Here is a 17,776-nt window from a genome sequence, read left to right as displayed (position 1 = left end):
CTGGTCATGTACAACTTATTGTCTGTGGCTGAATGAGAATACTACTGTAATAAATTACTGTGTGTAACAGTCAATGAACTGACACACACACACTAATATATATATATATATATAAAAAATATATATATAAAATATATATATATATAAAATATATATATATATATATATATCAAGCTCAAGGTTTAAATGAAAGACTTCAGTCTAGCTTGCAATTTTGTTAAGCTGAGCCACTACCTCAAGTTACCATTTCTGCAGGACCTAGACCTAGTACTTACAGCTTTAAAAAAACATGACACCAACATTGTTTTGTGTTTTAATTAAAATATCTTTAATTTGGACATCAAAATTTGCCATGAGTTACTTTAAGTGTAAGAGACAAAAAGTTCTTCAGTAAAGAAGAACAGCGACAGTGTAATTAATACTTTTGCATCTTGCAAACATTCACTGGACGTGAAAGGTATTGTAGCATTTTCCTATTGGGTTTAACTGATAGGCTTAGTTTAGGAAGGAGAGAAAAGTTTGCATAATGCATGATTCAGCTTCGATTGCATACCCATTCCTCCTTTCTACCCATTCTTCCTTTCTGATAATGTTTAATCAAATCACTTCATTCAAGCTACCAAGCAAGTGGGCAATCAGTGGGATGACAGACAAGTGTGCAAATGCCTACAGAATCTTCTTAGTTTCTTGTCACACTACTGACAGAAAAAAGTAACCAGTATAGGGTGGTGAACTTGTCTTTGTGGGTGTGTGTGTGTTTGTGTGTGTGCTGGACAAGATGGACAAACGGTTCAATATTGGCAACATTTTTTTGTATATGTATAACAAGGACATAGAGATCATACAGACCATGTGGAGGACAAAGAGTCTATGTAAATGTGTAAGAATAAGAGAGGTACCAATTCCATTGAGGTATTAAATCCAATACTTTACAAATTCTATTTATTGAAGTGTATTTCTGGAGGGCAAAAAGGCACCAGCAGTGGCATTGAGGAGCTGGAGACTCCACTTGATTTTCAGGTATGCCCTGTCTATGCATTTGGGTGTGTGAATGTGTGTGTATCTACACTAATCTCTCATATTACTACTTTCTCCAGAGACCTGATGGGCAAGGTTATTGCTTTCAGGCCATTGCTGGGGCAACTGCTGCCACGGCTTAGAGCAGGTCCAGTTGACATTGCAGCAGCATGGCAGTGTTCAATGGGGCGGGGTAGGAAGACAGGGCAGGAGCGTGTGCGAGCATGACCTTTTTGCCATCCTGCATGGCACATCAACTGGCTCACTGTGTCCAGTGGGGATACAGGATGTGTATGTAGGTGTCCCTGCTCATCACGCCGCTTCAGTGAATACCATGTAAGGAAGATGAAGAAGAAGCCTAGAAACTTGAGGCTGGCTGCCAAGCCAAAGTAGACGAACCGCAGTGATGTCACATCATACTCCCAACAGGATCCATGAACACCACAGTCCTGCTGCCAGAGCATACAGGTGGTGTCAATCACAGCACCAAAATATATCGGAGTCGGGATATAGGCTGGAAAAGGGCAGAGAACCCAAATATGATCATTTGTTGTATGTTACAGCATGGTCTTTCCATTTAAACCCATTCTAACCACTAATCTATTTTTTATTATTGAAATTTCATTGTATAGTTTCCAATCTTTGTAACCCAAGTCCTGACAGTATATCAGTTTGTCAGTCCAGTAAAGTACCCAGATTGCTCATTTAAAAACAGAGAGAAACATGTCTGTGTCAAATATGAAAACCTAAATCTGTTTTAATATAGAGTTCAGCGTCAGTTTGACCATATGAAGGCTTTTCCCAGGCTGTCACACAGACAGTTTAGCCTTTATGAAAACTCTGTATATGCTGTATATAAAATATAAGTGTATTTTTGTCATACCAAGAGTTCTAAGAAGAACAAACTGCATTCCCAAAGCAAATGGTCTCTCCTGCTCTTCAACAGACCTACATGGAGACAAAGAAGTGTAAAAATATATAGTATATACATATATACAAAATCACTGTTATTACTGGTATATTAATAATACCCGGTATACAGGAACTATTATGCCTGCTAAGCACTGGAAAAAAAAACAACAATAAATTATGATATTAAAACTGTTTGTCATCAGTTTTAGAGAGAGAGACATACCTCAGGGTGACTATGATGGCCGAAGGCTGTGCACAGGCAGTTATGAGGGTGACAATGAAGAGGAAGATGAGGAAGGTTATGAGCGTCCCACAGGTGCGCTCACACTTGCCAGCAAGCGCATAGCCATTCTCGTTCAGATACGTCTTCACGATGACCACTTGCAACTCGTGATTCCCTCCAGATGGAGTGATTACCTGTTTGCTTTGTACACAAGCACAGTCTGAATAATTCCTGATCTGGAGAAAAAAAAAAAAAACCACCATAAACATACATACAATGTATATGCAAATAATGTAGACTGCAGAGAAAAGACAAATAGGTTTCATGTACGATTATGAATCATGAATTCGTTCAGTTTTGAGCTACAATTATGAATATTATTTAACGAGACACTTTCATGCAGAGTTCACTTTGGATTTTGGTTTAAAGTGTTTTTTTGTTTTTTTTTTTATTTACATTTAGGTAAGAAAGCAGATTTGCTATTTGAATGGTTATTATGAGTTAATTTCAATAAACACTCATTGAAAGAGACAGATGTATGTGCCCTCACTCCTGTGCTGTGATTGGAGACACCACTGCAGCCAGCCAGACAGGGGTTAAAGTACGTAATTCCATCAGAACCACATACAGGAGCGTACTCATGAATCCGGCAGCCACAGTTAACATTACAGCCCCCTGTTAGGTTCCGATGGGACAGAGTCAATGTGGGCCTGTGGAAAGAGACAAAAAATACAGATCAATCCTTTACACTGGGACATTTTACTAAAAAATAAAACAAAACAACTAATTTAGCTTATGCTGAAAAGGAGCTTAACAAGGCTTTTCATAAAGAGTTATTTATAAAGATATGAGACCTTTTAATTCTCAGGTTGGTTAATGTGTCCCTTCTCAACAAACACTCTGAATGCACTATTGCTTTGTCACTGATTTCTAGAAAATAAAAGGAAACTGTTCTGTAATGAGTCCTCCACCATTTAAACTCTCAATCTTTTAAGTGATATAACCAGAAATTAAGCTTGTCCGTTCTTTGGAAGAGCCTTCTGTCCTCAGCAACATCATACTAACAATTTCTTGCCAAATGTTTTTTGGTCACCTTTAAGGCCACATATCCAGTGTTTAATGAATAATCATTATTACATCTTTGGGGTAGCCCATGTTATAGATAGAACCACATAAAAATAAATGACTACAGGGAAATGAAGGCTGACCAGGATGGTAAGTGACCACCTCCTACTAATCCTTTGTCTTATCTCTTCCACCAAACTCGGGAGATTTACAGTTTTTTAAATATAAGAACACAATATCATTTTAAAATGTTTTGAATTTAACATATTAACTGTCTATTAGTTTGTCTGCATTTTCTTTTTTTTTCACAGGGACATCATCAGATAAGACTGCTCGGATATGCATGTTGATTAATTACATCAGCTAATCTTATGTTATATTACTATATTTGCCCAAGATGTACTGTGCCATTAAAACGAATAAGTACCCTACTTAATTCAAATTGTATTTACATAGCGCTTTTAACAATTCACATTGTCTCAAAGCAGCTTTACAGAAGTATAGAAACAGAAAAGAAAAAAAAAAAAGAAATATATATAACAATAAGAATAAAAATCAATTAATTAATACATACAATTAAAGTTTAAAATTATTATTTTTTTAATTATTATTTGTATTACTAGTATTTGTTTGTTTCTGCCAGGCAATGAAGTGCAGAGTTTGGAGCAACTTTGTACAGCTATTTTTCCATATAGAGACAGAGCTGGTTTACTCTCAGTGACTCGTCTCATTCTCTAAGATTGATACCCACCCTCAAGATCAATGCCTCCAGTAGCAAGACCAGGGAGCCCACTAATGGTACAGGCTGATAAAGCATCTGGGTAAATCTGTGTAGCATACAGCTCAAATATAAAAGAGATGAATTTAACTGATGCCTATAAAAAGATATCAAATGCTTCCAGTTTGAAATTTCCACTGTCCAAACTGGCATTATGTAAACGTCAGTTATGAGAAACTGTAGAATTCAAGAAAACTCTCAGACAGAACTATCCATAATACCAAATGGAAGGTTTGGAGAAAGGAGCAGCAATTGACTAAAAAAAACCTATTATGCAACCTGTTTGATTGAGATATCTCCTAGCCAGTGGCATAGGAAACACTGTTTGAGTAGAAAATAAGAATGTATTCCACTAAACTTCAGCAAATTCTGGAAGAAAATGCAGCCCAGTCTGTCAAGTAAGTACAACAGAACAATGATCTAAAACACACCTCAAAGTCCACCATTAACTACTAACTACTAAGCTGAAGCTTTTGGAGTCTCTCACAGTCCCCTGAATTAAATATAATTAAAAATGAAAATTGTAAGACAGTGTGAAATCATCCCACAACTAGAGGTGTTCTGTAAGGAAAGAAATTCTCCTAGATTCCAAAAAGAGGGTGTTGTTAAGGTGAAATTTATGATGGCCAATTATGTACTTTACAATTTTTAAACTTCATCAAATATAACATTAGTTATCCATTAATATTTGCAACAAAATGTTTTTGAATAGTTTACTATTTCTCAGTTTAGACAGGTCCATAAATATTTGGACACTAAACATTTTTGTAATTTTGCCTCTGTGCACCGCCACAATAAATTTCAATTCAATTTCAATCAAAATGTTACTGAAGTTAGGATTTTCAGCTTTATTTCAAAGGGTTTAACAGGAAATATCACATTGACTGTTTAGACTTACAATTTAGATTTAATAACAGACATTATTACAGGCTCAAAGGTATTTGGACAAGCTAAATATATATTTATATATAAAGAATATTTTGAATACTTTGAGTAAATCCTTTGCTGTCAACGAATGCCTGAAGCCCGGAACTCATAGATCATGGAGCATCCATAGTTTGTGGTTCTTTCTGCATTCACATTTGTCTTCAGTAAGCAAAAAGCGTGCTCAATTGGGTTGAAGTCAATTGACTAATGTCTGAGGGTCAATGGCCCTGCTCAGGGACCCAACGTGGTGAACCTAGGATTCAAATTCACAACTTTCCAATTGGTAGGCCAACACCTTAAGCAGTAAGCTACAAACATATCCACATCTCACCAAGGGAAGAATTACATGATTACACACTTTAGATGTCTTCTGTGGTCTTCTAAGCCTTTTGGTGTTGCTGAGTACCAGTGCATGCTTTCTTTTTAAGAATATACCAAATTGCTTCAGGGTTCAAGAATCAAGAGACAAAAACACCTAGACTGTCAGCAATAAATACAAACGAGACTATTATATATTATTTTTTTAAGAACACATGCTCTCCTATTGTTATTAAATAAAATGTATTACGCTGCAATAGAGCTACAGCACACAGAAAAAATTAGCAAGTGGTTGTAAGTGTGTAATATTCTTACCCAGTAGTGTAGGGTATGTTGATTCCTCCTAGATTAATGCTCTCACAGCCAACAATGAAGAGTGTAGAGAAACAGAGCAGAGACACTCCACTACAGATCATGGCCAGTTTGGCTGACTCTCTTGCTCCTAATTTCAGCTTCTTAATAATATATCCTCCCAGTACTATTCCAACACCAGCACTGGGCACAATTACCAAACCTGCAGAAGAGATGTGGGGCAGAAAATAAACATGACAAGGTAAAACATTTGAAGCACTCTGTGTGTGTGTGTGTGTATGGGTGTGTGTGTGTGTGTGTGTGTGTGTGTGTGTGTACACGCAATCACCTGTATAGATACTGGCACTAGATGCTGGAACCCCAAATTGAGATTCAATGAACTTAGGGATGAAAGTGATGAAGGCTGTAACAATGGCACACTCTGCTGTGTATGACAAGCTGACAAACAAAAATGTCACATTGCTCAGGATACGAAGGGCTGCCTTGGGCAAATCTAGAAGGATAAATAAAAAGTGTTAAAGATACAGGGCAGACAAAAAATTGAATTAAAGTAAGATCATTAAACAAAATAAAAACTCTAATAACAAAATGCATGACCTAATCTGATCAATTAAAAACCTGATATGACAGATTATAACCATTCCTTAGAATATACTGCCCTCTAGTGGCAAAAAAACAACATCCAAAATCTGCATCATCATCTCAACAAGCACAAAGCACAGTGACACACTTAATACAGTTCTTCCACTGTCTGCTAGGTGCATTTATTTCACCTTTGATGTCTTTTCCAAAGCCAATGGAGGAAGAGACGCCTTGGCTCTTCTCTTTCATCACCTCATCATCACTTGGCAGGTCCCCCACACACTTTTTCTTCCTGTTGCTCTTTTTCTGGCGAGGGGGAAGCTTTTTTGGAAAGGCAAACATGGGGAATATCACTAGCAGCATGGCCACAGCACAGAAAAGAAACCCACTCCACCTAAGGAAAAGACATTGGGAAGTAGACAAATAGAGCAAGATACATAGAGGTAGCAAGCAGAAAGTCACCAGAGAGCGAGAGAGAGAGAGAAAGAAAAAGAGACAGAGAGAGAGAGAGAGAGAGAGATCACATTATGAATAAGAACCCATCACCACAGAAAGAAATAGAGAGATAAGTCTTTAAAATCCAAGCTTTACAAAGAAATAGAGAGAGTGATTTTAAGAAATAGATGACAGAATAACCAAAATGATATGAACTAACAGTTGCATTTAAATTTTTAATGTAGGTCTGCAACGGTGGTGTCAAAGATAAAAATTAAATGACATTAATTTGCATTTCATTTGCTTCATCACATGGGTATTTTGTGGTTATATTTAAAACAAACACTTAAAGGAAAAAAAAATCCAATGTAAAATTTAGCTTTTTGATTTCGGCAATGAAATGAGTTGCAAAAATGAAATACAAAATATGTAGTGTGAAAATGGTAAGTAAAATGCAAATTATCACTGCTGTGGTCTTTCATTTTTAGGTTCAAGCAATATGTTTATCTTGGTGAAGAAATGGTCAATGCCAATTTGGGTTAACACTGAATGCAAAGCTAAAGAATTCTAACTTCTAAGGCAAGAAATGGCCACACACACACACACACACACACACACAGTGGTGTGAAAATGTATGTCACACTTGATGTTTCAGATCAAAATCCAAACCAACATGGTCCTGTGTGAAAAAGTGTTTGCCCCCTAAACCTAATAACTGGTTGTTCCACCCTTAGCAGTAAGAACTGCAATCAAGCATTTGCGATAACTTGCAATGAGTCTGTTACAGACTGTGGAAGAATTTTGGTCCAGTCATCTTTGCAGAATTGTTGTAATTCAGCCACATTGGAGGGTTTTCAAGCATGAACCACAGCATCACAATAGGATTCAGGTCGGGACTTTGACTCGGCCACTCCAAAGTCTTCATGTTTTGCTTTAGCCATTCAGAGGTGGACTTGCTGGTGTGTTTTGGATCATTGTCCTGCTGTAGAACCCAAGTTCCCTTCCATTAATCACAGCAAGTCTTCCAGGTCCTGAAGCAGAAAAACAGCCCCGTACCATCACACTCCCACCACCATATTTTACTGTTGATATGATGATCATTTTCTGAAATGCAGTGTTATTTTCACGCCAGATGTAATGAGACACACACCTTCCAAAAAGTTAAACTTTTGTCTCGTCAGTCCACAGAGTATTTTCCCAAAAGTCTTGGGGATCATCAAGATGTTTTCTGGCAAAACTGAGACGAGCCTTTATGTTCTTTTTGCTCACCAGCAGTTTTTGTCTTGGAACTCTGCCATTCGGGCCATTTTTGCCCAGTCTCTTTCTTATGGTGGAGTCATGAACACTGAACTTATCTGAGGCAAGTGAGGCCTGCAGTTCTTTGGATGTTGTTGGGGGTCTTTTGTGACATCTTGGCTGAGTCGTCGCTGCGCTCTTGGGGTAATTTTGGTCGGCCGGACATTTGTGGATAATGGCTCTCACTGTGGTTCGCTGGAGTCCCAAAGCTTTAGAAATGGCTTTATAACCTTTTCCAGACTGATAGAACTCAATTACTTTCTCTCTCATTTGTTCCTGAATTTCTTTGGATCTCAGCATAATGTGTAGCTTTGGAGGATCTTTGGGTCTAATTCACTTTGTCAGTCAGGTCTTATGTAAGTGATAACTTGATTGTGAACAGGTGTGACAGTAATCAGGCCTGCATGTGGCTAGAGAAACTGAACTCAGGTGTGATAAACCACAGTTATGTTTTAACAGGGGGGCAAACACTTTTTCACACAGGGCCTTGTGGGGTTGTATTTAGTTTTCCCTTAATAATAAAAACCTTCATTTAAAAGCTGCATGTTGTGTTTACTTGTGTTATCTCTGACTAATATTTAAATTTGTTTGATGATCTGAAACATTAAAGTGTGACAAAAGTGCAAAAAAATCAAAAATCAGGAAGCGGGCAAACACTTTATATAAAAACGTATATATATATATATATATATATAAATACATTTAAATACATATAAACGTATATACTAAATATATCAGCACTCTTAGAACACCACTTGTTTAAATTAGTAGACTGGAAGAAAGTTGTATCATTTTAATCATGGCCAGAAAATACTGATAAAAATTAAATGACAAATTGATGATTTTGATGCATTCTGCATTCATCATTTCATTTCATGTTTGTGCACAGATATGGGAAAAGAAATGGCACATGGGTTTTAGTATTTTTTTTCCATTTCTGTGTTTCACATTTTATTTTATGTTTGGCACATAATATCTCCAAGATTTAAATCCTGTGAATAAAATGACTAAAAGAAATGAGCGTGTAACAGTTTGCATGTACAGTGCCATCCAGAATTCTACCTAAAAAAACAAATTCTATTGTTCTCACATATGCAGGTAATTGCACAGAACACAGTAATTGCACTCGGACCAAACTGGTCCCATCTCAGTGGGGTGTTATTGATATGAAGCCAGTCTAACACTAACATGGTTTCTTTTCAGTGAGAAAGCAATCAGATTCTGAATCAACTGAATACTGGTAGTGAACTAAACATGCCGTGAGTTTTGATGACATTTTTCTCAGCTCGTGTCTAGAGGAGAACTGACACAAAGTACAGAGCTAAATTCCGAGGAAATGAGTCTTTGGAATATTCGGAAATTTGTTTCCTTTTTTCTCTTATTGTATTTCTTGTTTAATTATGTGCATCTGGAAAACCAACCGAAGAGCAAAAAAACCAAAACTGTCAATTTATCTCTGATGCTGAGGTTCAGCAATCAGACTAACGGGTGTGAAAGTGCCTTAAAAGCACCTGTGTGTGCCTCTCACCAGTTTCCTACAAAACGGGGGTCATTCTGGTCAATGTTCACAGCAGTGTTTGGGTCCACATAAAATCCAATCAGAACTCCACCCAGCAGGTAGCCGGCAGCTGGACCTAGAGCTCCCATTACATACATGATTGCTGACACACCCAGACACACAAACACACAAACATGTATTATAGCTTGTTGCTTGAAATTCTAATGCATACACATATTATATATTCTAATAAAAACAAGTAGAGTAGAGAGAGAACAATTTTACTTTGCTAATTAATCAGAAGTGAAGGCTGCAAGTGAATTCTTTATTTTACAAAATGACACTTGGTTCAGTTTTAAATTCACTGCAAAGTGAAACAAAGACCTGGTAGTATCACGAGGTACTATATGATTGATTCACCATATGTTCTTTTTAACAAAGACCTAAAATATATCAATGCCACAATCATGCTTGAAATAAAACACTCAATAGTATGGATGTTTTTTAATCAGCTGATCAATTTTCTGATCAGTGATATACATGATCAGATACTATAGTGATTCCGCATTCCATCACCATGTTCAATGAATCATAACCCATCACTGACCAATCACATAAAAAGGAAATCTTAAAGGAACGACAAAAAAACAACAGCTAACAAAAGTCTAGTAAAGGCAGCTCTGTGTTACTCACCCAAGTAAAGCGATGCATTCTCTTTTTTCACATTATCATCCAGGTAGGTGGGTCCAAGGGTGTAGATGGGCGTCGATCCCATGCCAATCAGAATCTGAGCACAAATAAACAGCGCCACATACAGAGCATGCTCACTGTCTTCCTGGTCCCGTGGACATGCCTCAGGCCCGTCCCTCTTACTGCTATTGGTAACGGTGCAGAGCCCTTCCCCCCGTCCTGTGGTGTTCAACTGCTCTAGCTGATAAGGTGGAGAGATGAAGTGAGGGAGAGAAAATAGTGCAGCACCCACAGCAATGACCATTCCGCCTATGGCAAGCCAACGTGGCCTCCGGCCGCGTCCACCGAAGTAGCTGATGAAGACGACAATGAGGAGACTCCCTATGTCAAAACAGCTGACCAGTAGACCAGATTCTGAACTACGAAGACTGTAGCGCTTTTCTGTAATGAACACAGAAAACACACACACACACACACACACACACACGCAGTAGTTCAGTAGTTATCTGACAAGACTTTGTTGTATGGGTATCTCCAAAACAATCTGCAAAGTCAGTGTGGCTGCAGTTTTCCAGTTCAAGTAGGGACCCACTGCCCTGCACATTGACAAGATTTTCCTTTGCCCTACACTCAAACCTGTAGTGGTGTGCGTGAGTATTATAATTTAAAGTGTAAAACCTGTTAACCATTTAAAGCACCAGTATTTGAATTTGAATCCCAGTAGGTCCTGTATTTGGACAGTGAATCAATTTTCATAATTAAAATGAAGCAATAAACATGTGATTCATGTCAAAGTTTTAACATTTTTTTAATGAAGCAGCCAAAGCAAAAAAATTGGTTCAGTCCAAAATAAAATACTGGATGATAACAGAACATCTAGCCAAGTCAAAAACACTGTCAAGGAAACACCAGATCAATGTCAAAGTTTGCAATCTGGAGACGCCTTCATGAATGTACAGAAAACCATTGGGAACACCTCAATGGAATAAAGCATCTCAAAGTGAGAAAGCATCTCAAGTAAATTTCTGACTAATTTCAGGCAGTCATTGAGTGCAGAGAATTTGCTTCCGAGTATTAAAAATAATCCTTATAACTATGTTAGTGTGTACAATTTGAAGCATGTGAAAATGGAGGGATTGTGTAAAAATACACACTTTAATTTTACTTCATTTCAAACCCACTGATTTGGTGTACAAATCAAAATGACAAATATTGTGTCACTGCCCAAACATATAGATATTCATTAGTCCCTACATCTACATAAAGTAAGTGAGCAAATGTAAAAAAGAAAAGAAAAAGTAAGATGTGAAAAAGAAAATATCTTGGTGCATAGAAAAGCTGTTATTGTGTAAAAGTTTAACATCCTAAGCCAGAAATATTTAAGTGGTTAATTCCTAAGTACAAAATTTTCACATGATTATATATATAATTTTTCCCCACTGCTGCTATGGCATTTAGAGATATGCTAACATCTCAGAAACAGAGAGACAATGTTTAATAATAAAACATATTTTAAAAAGTACTCCTTTTTTTAAACCACAGTTTTCAATAGAATGTCATACCTAGCATCGGGGTCAGCCCTGGATCCTCTCTAAGATAAAAGTTCCTGTATTCTCCTTGGCCACAGTTGCTCTGAGATTGGTCCTGAACCACTCTTAAGCTAAGATTCCTAGCTTAAGCGGAATCTTAAGGGCCCTGGTGTATTCACATTGCATACATGGGGAAGAGATGACACCAAGTTGTACTTTGTGAAGAAGACAAGCCAGCAGAGGCAGTGTGATGACATTTATCTGCTGGGAAACCTTGGGTCCTGGCATTCATGTGGATGTAATTTGAAATATATAAAACCCATGCACTAGCTTTCTAGGATCATGAAATTATGTTATTATATTTCTCATGTAATAACATACACACAAAAACTATTTATATTAGAATCAAATGACAAACAGACCTCAAGATCTTTAACCGTAGCTTTGGATTTGAAAAAATAAACAATCATCAAGATCTATACTAAACCGTCAAAACCGTTTTCCTCAGTTGACTTAGTACCCAACTACAATACTACAGTTTTACTCATATTTTAATTGTTTTAACACCATTTGACTGTTGTGTATGTGCTGCTGAATTAGCAAATTAGCATGACTGTGCAGTAAAGCATGGATATGGTACACCTTCAGTGCTACTGCAGTATTTTGTTCTGCACAATGACTGAAATACTAATAAATGACAAATGCAGTTTACTGTTTTCAATGTATTCCCCTACATTTGTATTGCCTACATTGTAAATAAAATCATATATGTGTGTGTGTGTGTATATATATATATATATATATATATATATATATATATATATATATATATATGCAGAACAATTCCAATTTCTCTGCCATACCAGCCGATTTATTAGGAACACCTGTACACCTGCTCATTTATGCAATTATCCAATCAGCCAGTCGTGTGGCAGCATGAATGTGCAAAATCCTACAGATACGGGTCAAACACTTCAGATAAAGATAAGCATCAGAATGCGTAAACTGTGATCTAACTCATCCTTCCCATTCTGATGTTTGGAATGAAGATTTACAGAAGGTCTTGGATCTTCCCTGAAGAATGGAGGTTATTGTAACAGCAAATGGTAAAGCAATTCACACCAACAACAGTCAAGTGTCCACAGAGTACATGTACATGGGTGTCTTCTCCCATGTCATGCACCGAGATGAGTAAATGAGTCTGTGAATGTTTGGTTTGTTAGCGTGATACTTCACAAAACACTGATTATAGTGCACTTTTTTCGACCGCTAACTACTTTATTATTATACTCGATTACATTATTATTATTTTTTAATCAGATAAAATTCATTTCTCCAACCGGGTGCTCTCTGGACACATGTCTGACTAAGACAGTGCAGCGTCTTAGAGTATGAAATGAACAATAATAAAAGTATTACTGTTTGTGTACCAGACTAAGGAGCCGAATCCGAAAGATTGTCAGATGTCAGCAGTCGGGAATCTGTGCATTAAGGGATGATTAGATGTGATATGCAGTAGCACTTGATATTAAGACCCATGTCAGGGTCTCAAGACTGCATTAGTTTGATAACAAATATCCATATATTTTCAGAAATGAACATTTTTCAACAGGTTTATTCTTTACCAGGAAATTTAGATGTCTGAATTCCAGGAAGTCTGTTATATAAGATGCAAGTTCCATGTTGAGATATTAATACCAGGCCCATAAGGACCAGATGAAAGCAGTAGGGGAGAAATAAGAAATAAAGAATTTGTCTGAATGATGAATACAGAAGAAAAGCTAAATGTAAAAGGAGGAGAAATTTGAGGAATGAGGGGAAAGAGACTCAGGTTAAAAACATAGCAGGGAACTTAAGGAAAGGAGAAATAAAGTGTTTACCTATAGTGGTGATAACGCTGCTGAGGTAACCGGATACCATGAGCGACTGAATGAATGTGAGGTAACACATATAGAATAAAAAACAACGTGAGTCAGAAAACAACACGCTCCAGTAGCGCCTCAGGGACACGCGGGCGAGCCGCGGGGGCATCAGCGCGGAGACGCGGCGGCTCCTCGCGGACACACCGCAGGACCCCTCGGGCTTGGAGCTGGAGCTGCCCTCCGCAGCTGACACCGGTGTTTTACCTTCTTCACCCGGATTGTCAGGCCCTTTAGTTTCGTTAAGCGTAGGGAGGCTTTTTGATTTCTGCGCCTGGAGAGAATCCTCAATCATATTAGAAGAAGGCTTGACACCTGGACCTTCATCCAGGTCTCCACGGTCCATGGAGGACATTCTGAAGAAGGTTTTATAGGATTTTGTGGTGTGTTTCTGTAGCAGGTCCCTACACAAAGATGCGGTTTGGTGTCACAGAGAATATTCGCCATATACTACAGATGTTCTCCTGTAGCTTTAGAGGCGACTCGAAGCCCAAACCCTGGTGTTGAAGGTCTCAGTGACCAAAGCGTAAAAATCCCGAAACAAAGCTTTACATCATGTAGAAAGTGAAGCGTAGATTAAACCCACACGTGTCATGTCAGTTATCAGTGCCAGATAAAGCTCTTGTTAGACACTGAGTGGTGTTTAAAGGCAGTAGCGCTGCAGATCAGCACTTTAGCGCAGTTAGCATGCTGCAAGCTGCAACATCAACACAAACGTCCCGACAAAAACAACACAAAAGGCGCCTCGTGTCAGACCGACCAAAGGTATTTCTCCTCTCAGAGCGAGCAAATCCATCTCACGATCGAATGATGGACGTTTTTTTTATAGCCACATTACAACCGGAGGATATTCGTGCTCTTGTAATACGTCCTTCATACAGGGGTCGCGTGAATATCGGCGCTTACGGTGCATCGGTCGCGGGAGGAACGCACTCACTGCGGCGTTCAGTCAATTATGTGGAAAGCCACTGGCATCAAAACATGTCGAGTCAAGTCAAGAAGCTTTCATTGGCATTTTAACTATAAAATATATATATATAACGCAGTACACAGTGAAATGTGACAGTCGTGGTTTCTCCAGGGCCCATGGTGCTGCATAACACAAACACAGAGCTATAAGGACTTAAGTAAGTTACATAAAGTAGATACATAAAGTGCATCTGTGCAACCTGGTGCAAACAGTGCAGGACAAGACAAAAACAGGGCAGGACAAAAGACAAACAAGACAGTGCAGGACAAAAGACAAACAAGACAGTGCAGTACAAAAGACAAACAAGACAGTGCAGGACAAAAGACAGTGCAGGACAAGACAAACAAGACAGTGCAGGACAAAAGACAGTTCAAACAAACAATACAAAAAGACAGATAGACAGTGCAGGACAAGATAAACAAAACAGTGCAAGACAAAAGACAGTGCAGGACAAAAGACAGTTCAAACAAACAATAAAAGACAAAAAGACAGATAGACAGTGCAGGACAAAAGACAGTGCAGGACAGGATAAACAAGACAGACAGACAGTGCAGGACAAAAGACAGTCAAACAGTGCAGGACAAGACAGACAAGACAGTGCAGGACAAGACAAAAAACAGTGCAAACAAACAGTACAAGACACTACACAAAAGACATACACAAAAGACAATACACAAAAACAGCACCGACCAGTAACCTTACAACCCATTAAATCAATGGCAATATAAAAATGTAATAAAAAATACCACTATTACATCTTGTCATTGCCATTGAACATTTTTATTTTATGTCAACAGAACTAGTTTCCTATCAAAAAAGGTTTCAAAGAAAAGAAGGTTATATGTAGAACTTTTATTGTATTACAAGTGCATGAAAATACAAATGAACCCGTTTTATTATTGTATCACAATATATTATCCTCCAGTTAAAGCTGACATTTCAATTATTTAATGCCTCTCCCCCACATTTAAATAGGCTGAGGAAATACTCAGACTAGAGTTTAAATCTATCAGCTAGTCATAACAACAAACTTAAAGCTTTATTACGGTGCTTAATCAACAACAAACTCCTTTCTGAACACAGCTCTCTGGTCTTGTAACATGAGTTGTAATGAACACTGAACATGAAATGTACAGTACTATAGTGCACAGTCAAGCACTAAACCAGGGCCATATTGCTTTTCAAAAATACAAGCGCTGTGACCATTTTATGAGTTAAGCGTGCACGATGTGGTCTCACGATGAGGCCACCTTTGCTAAAGACACGCTCTACTGGTGCAGAGGATGCTGGAATAGACAGCACTTTTACAACCAGAGAGTAAAGCTGTGGGAATTTCTCCCTGTTTGTCGACCAAAATTCAAGTGCTGTATTTGTGTCTGTGTTTTGAATGGCATCAAAGTACTTGTGTATCTGAGCTGAAATGCATGCATCCTTAGCTGAGTGACTCAGGTGCTTGTGAGCTCGATAGCGAGCTAGAAGTCGTGGGCATTTGCCAGGAGGAGAATCTGAGGTTTCATCAACATCACCTCCAGAATGCAGCATGTCTCCATCTGCTGTGGCCTCAACTTCTGCAGTCAAAGAATCTGAAAAATATGAAACATGCACAAATAACACACGTTAAAATGCATTTGGATTTAGGGACCTAAGGACCATTATTGTATGCCTACTGCATATTTTTATGCTCTGCAATATACAGAGTATATAGTAGACAAATAAGAAGTTTGCTTCACAATAAATTGCAGACAAATCATTTTTAGGTTATTAAAGCAAATAAAATGAATTACCTATAAGTGTTCTTTTCAGATCCTCTCTGAATTTCTTCACCGAATCTGGACTCTCATTGTTGGTTACATCTAGATCAACCCAGTTCAGGCCAAACTGAGGATCAAGCATTGTTGCCAAGAAATAGACATTATGGTTGAACTGGTCCTCTTTCCCATTTTGCTCAACCATTTTGGTTCTCACAAAGATCCCAGAGAATCTCTTTAAAAGTGATTGCCGAAGGGATGTGGCTAGAGGCCGGCAATGACTTTGTGACTCTGATATTTGGAGCAGATGAGTGTTTAAATCAAGTACAGTGGGGACCACCATACTAATAGTGACCATTTTCTCACCCTCTGAAAGGTCTGTTGCTTCCGCAAAAGGAAAGAGAACAGAACCTAAATTCTTCAGTTGATTCCATTCACGAACTGAAAAAAGAACATGTTGAAAGTCTGAACTGCAAATTTGTGTGAGATCCCTATGGTCAAGTGCTGTAAGGGCCTGTAGCTGCTTGAATGTACTGTTCCAGCGTGTGGATGTAGCTGCAGGAATTGATCTATCTGTCCCAAATTTAGCCTCAAATCGTTCTTTAAATGTAGTACTTGTGTGAAGTAATGAGGTTAATTTTGACATTTTGGTAAGTGCTGAAGAAAAGGCCTTGGCTTCTTTCATTCCATCATGTACAACTAATTGCAGAGAATGTGCAAAACATGACAGCCTTTGTCTTGTTCTCACCATGATAGTCTCGTCTTCCCAGGTCACATCCTCCCAAAGACTCTCATCATCTAAGTTTTCCTCTTCTGCATCACTGCCATCACTGTGCTGCTCTTCCTGTGGTAGCTTGACTTTGAATGCACACTTCATATTGACTGCATTATCAGTAATAATGTACCTGACTTTACTTGCTATGTTATATTCATCAATGATCTCGTCAAATGCCATGGCTATGTTGTCTCCACTGTGTCTGCCACAAAACCGCCTACAGTCTAAAAGAAAGGACTCCAGCTGATTTCCATCTTGGTTTAATCCATGGGCAGTAACACCGAAGAAGGACCGCATGGTTCGATCAGACCATATGTCAGCAGTTATGGACACAGATGATTGGGTCTGGAGCTTCCTTTTAATTGAATCTTTCACCTGATCAACCAACAAAGGAATGTGTTTTTCAGTGATTGTTTTTCTTGCAATGGGAGTGTATTTGTTGTCCATTACTTTCAAGAAATGCCTGAAATGCTGATTTTCAACAATTGACAGAGGTAAAGTGCAGCCAATGAGGAGATCCTTAATGATGGCATTATGAATTTCTTGTTGTCTTGGAGAACTTGCATCATAAAGTTGCACTGCTTGTTTGGTCAATTCTGGTCTTGCAAATCCTGCAATGCTGGGCTGTTGGTCTGTTGGTTGCTGCTGCTGTCTTTGGTACTCTCTTATTCTGGGAAAAAAAGGAGAACATTTTAACAACACTTGCTAATTCAAAAACAGAAGGTACAGTACATGCAAAACAAGGGTATTTGTCTAATGTGCCTCAAACATTTTTTTTTGCA

The 17,776-nt window shown here is 38.2% G+C and overlaps 2 protein-coding genes across 3 annotated transcripts; both read right to left on the bottom strand.

The window, feature by feature from the left end:
- Positions 1-191: 191 nt before the first annotated feature.
- Positions 192-14,424, bottom strand: slco5a1a (solute carrier organic anion transporter family member 5A1a). Of its 2 annotated transcripts, none has more exons than XM_060872469.1 (10): positions 13,463-14,424; positions 10,057-10,494; positions 9,394-9,526; positions 6,326-6,528; positions 5,881-6,045; positions 5,556-5,754; positions 2,703-2,862; positions 2,153-2,388; positions 1,901-1,965; positions 192-1,531 (listed from the first exon to the last, which is right to left on the bottom strand). In XM_060872469.1, exons 1-10 carry the CDS (start codon positions 13,854-13,856, stop codon positions 1,077-1,079), a joined length of 2,448 nt encoding a protein of 815 aa, XP_060728452.1. In that variant the 5' UTR covers positions 13,857-14,424; the 3' UTR covers positions 192-1,076. The 2 variants fall into 2 exon arrangements, with proteins under 2 accessions (XP_060728452.1, XP_060728462.1); XM_060872479.1 differs by lacking the exon at positions 13,463-14,424 and adding an exon at positions 11,616-11,863 and having other exon boundaries at positions 194-1,531.
- Positions 14,425-15,229: 805 nt separating this feature from the next.
- Positions 15,230-16,581, bottom strand: LOC132847292 (uncharacterized). The gene is made up of 2 exons (XM_060872457.1): positions 16,256-16,581; positions 15,230-16,054 (listed from the first exon to the last, which is right to left on the bottom strand). Exons 1-2 carry the CDS (start codon positions 16,575-16,577, stop codon positions 15,630-15,632), a joined length of 747 nt encoding a protein of 248 aa, XP_060728440.1. The 5' UTR covers positions 16,578-16,581; the 3' UTR covers positions 15,230-15,629.
- Between the last annotated feature and the right edge of the window lie 1,195 nt (positions 16,582-17,776).

Source organism: Tachysurus vachellii, chromosome 1 (assembly GCF_030014155.1).
Source record: "Tachysurus vachellii isolate PV-2020 chromosome 1, HZAU_Pvac_v1, whole genome shotgun sequence".
Taxonomy (NCBI): domain Eukaryota; kingdom Metazoa; phylum Chordata; class Actinopteri; order Siluriformes; family Bagridae; genus Tachysurus; species Tachysurus vachellii.
This window is presented reverse-complemented; position numbering and strand designations above follow the sequence as displayed.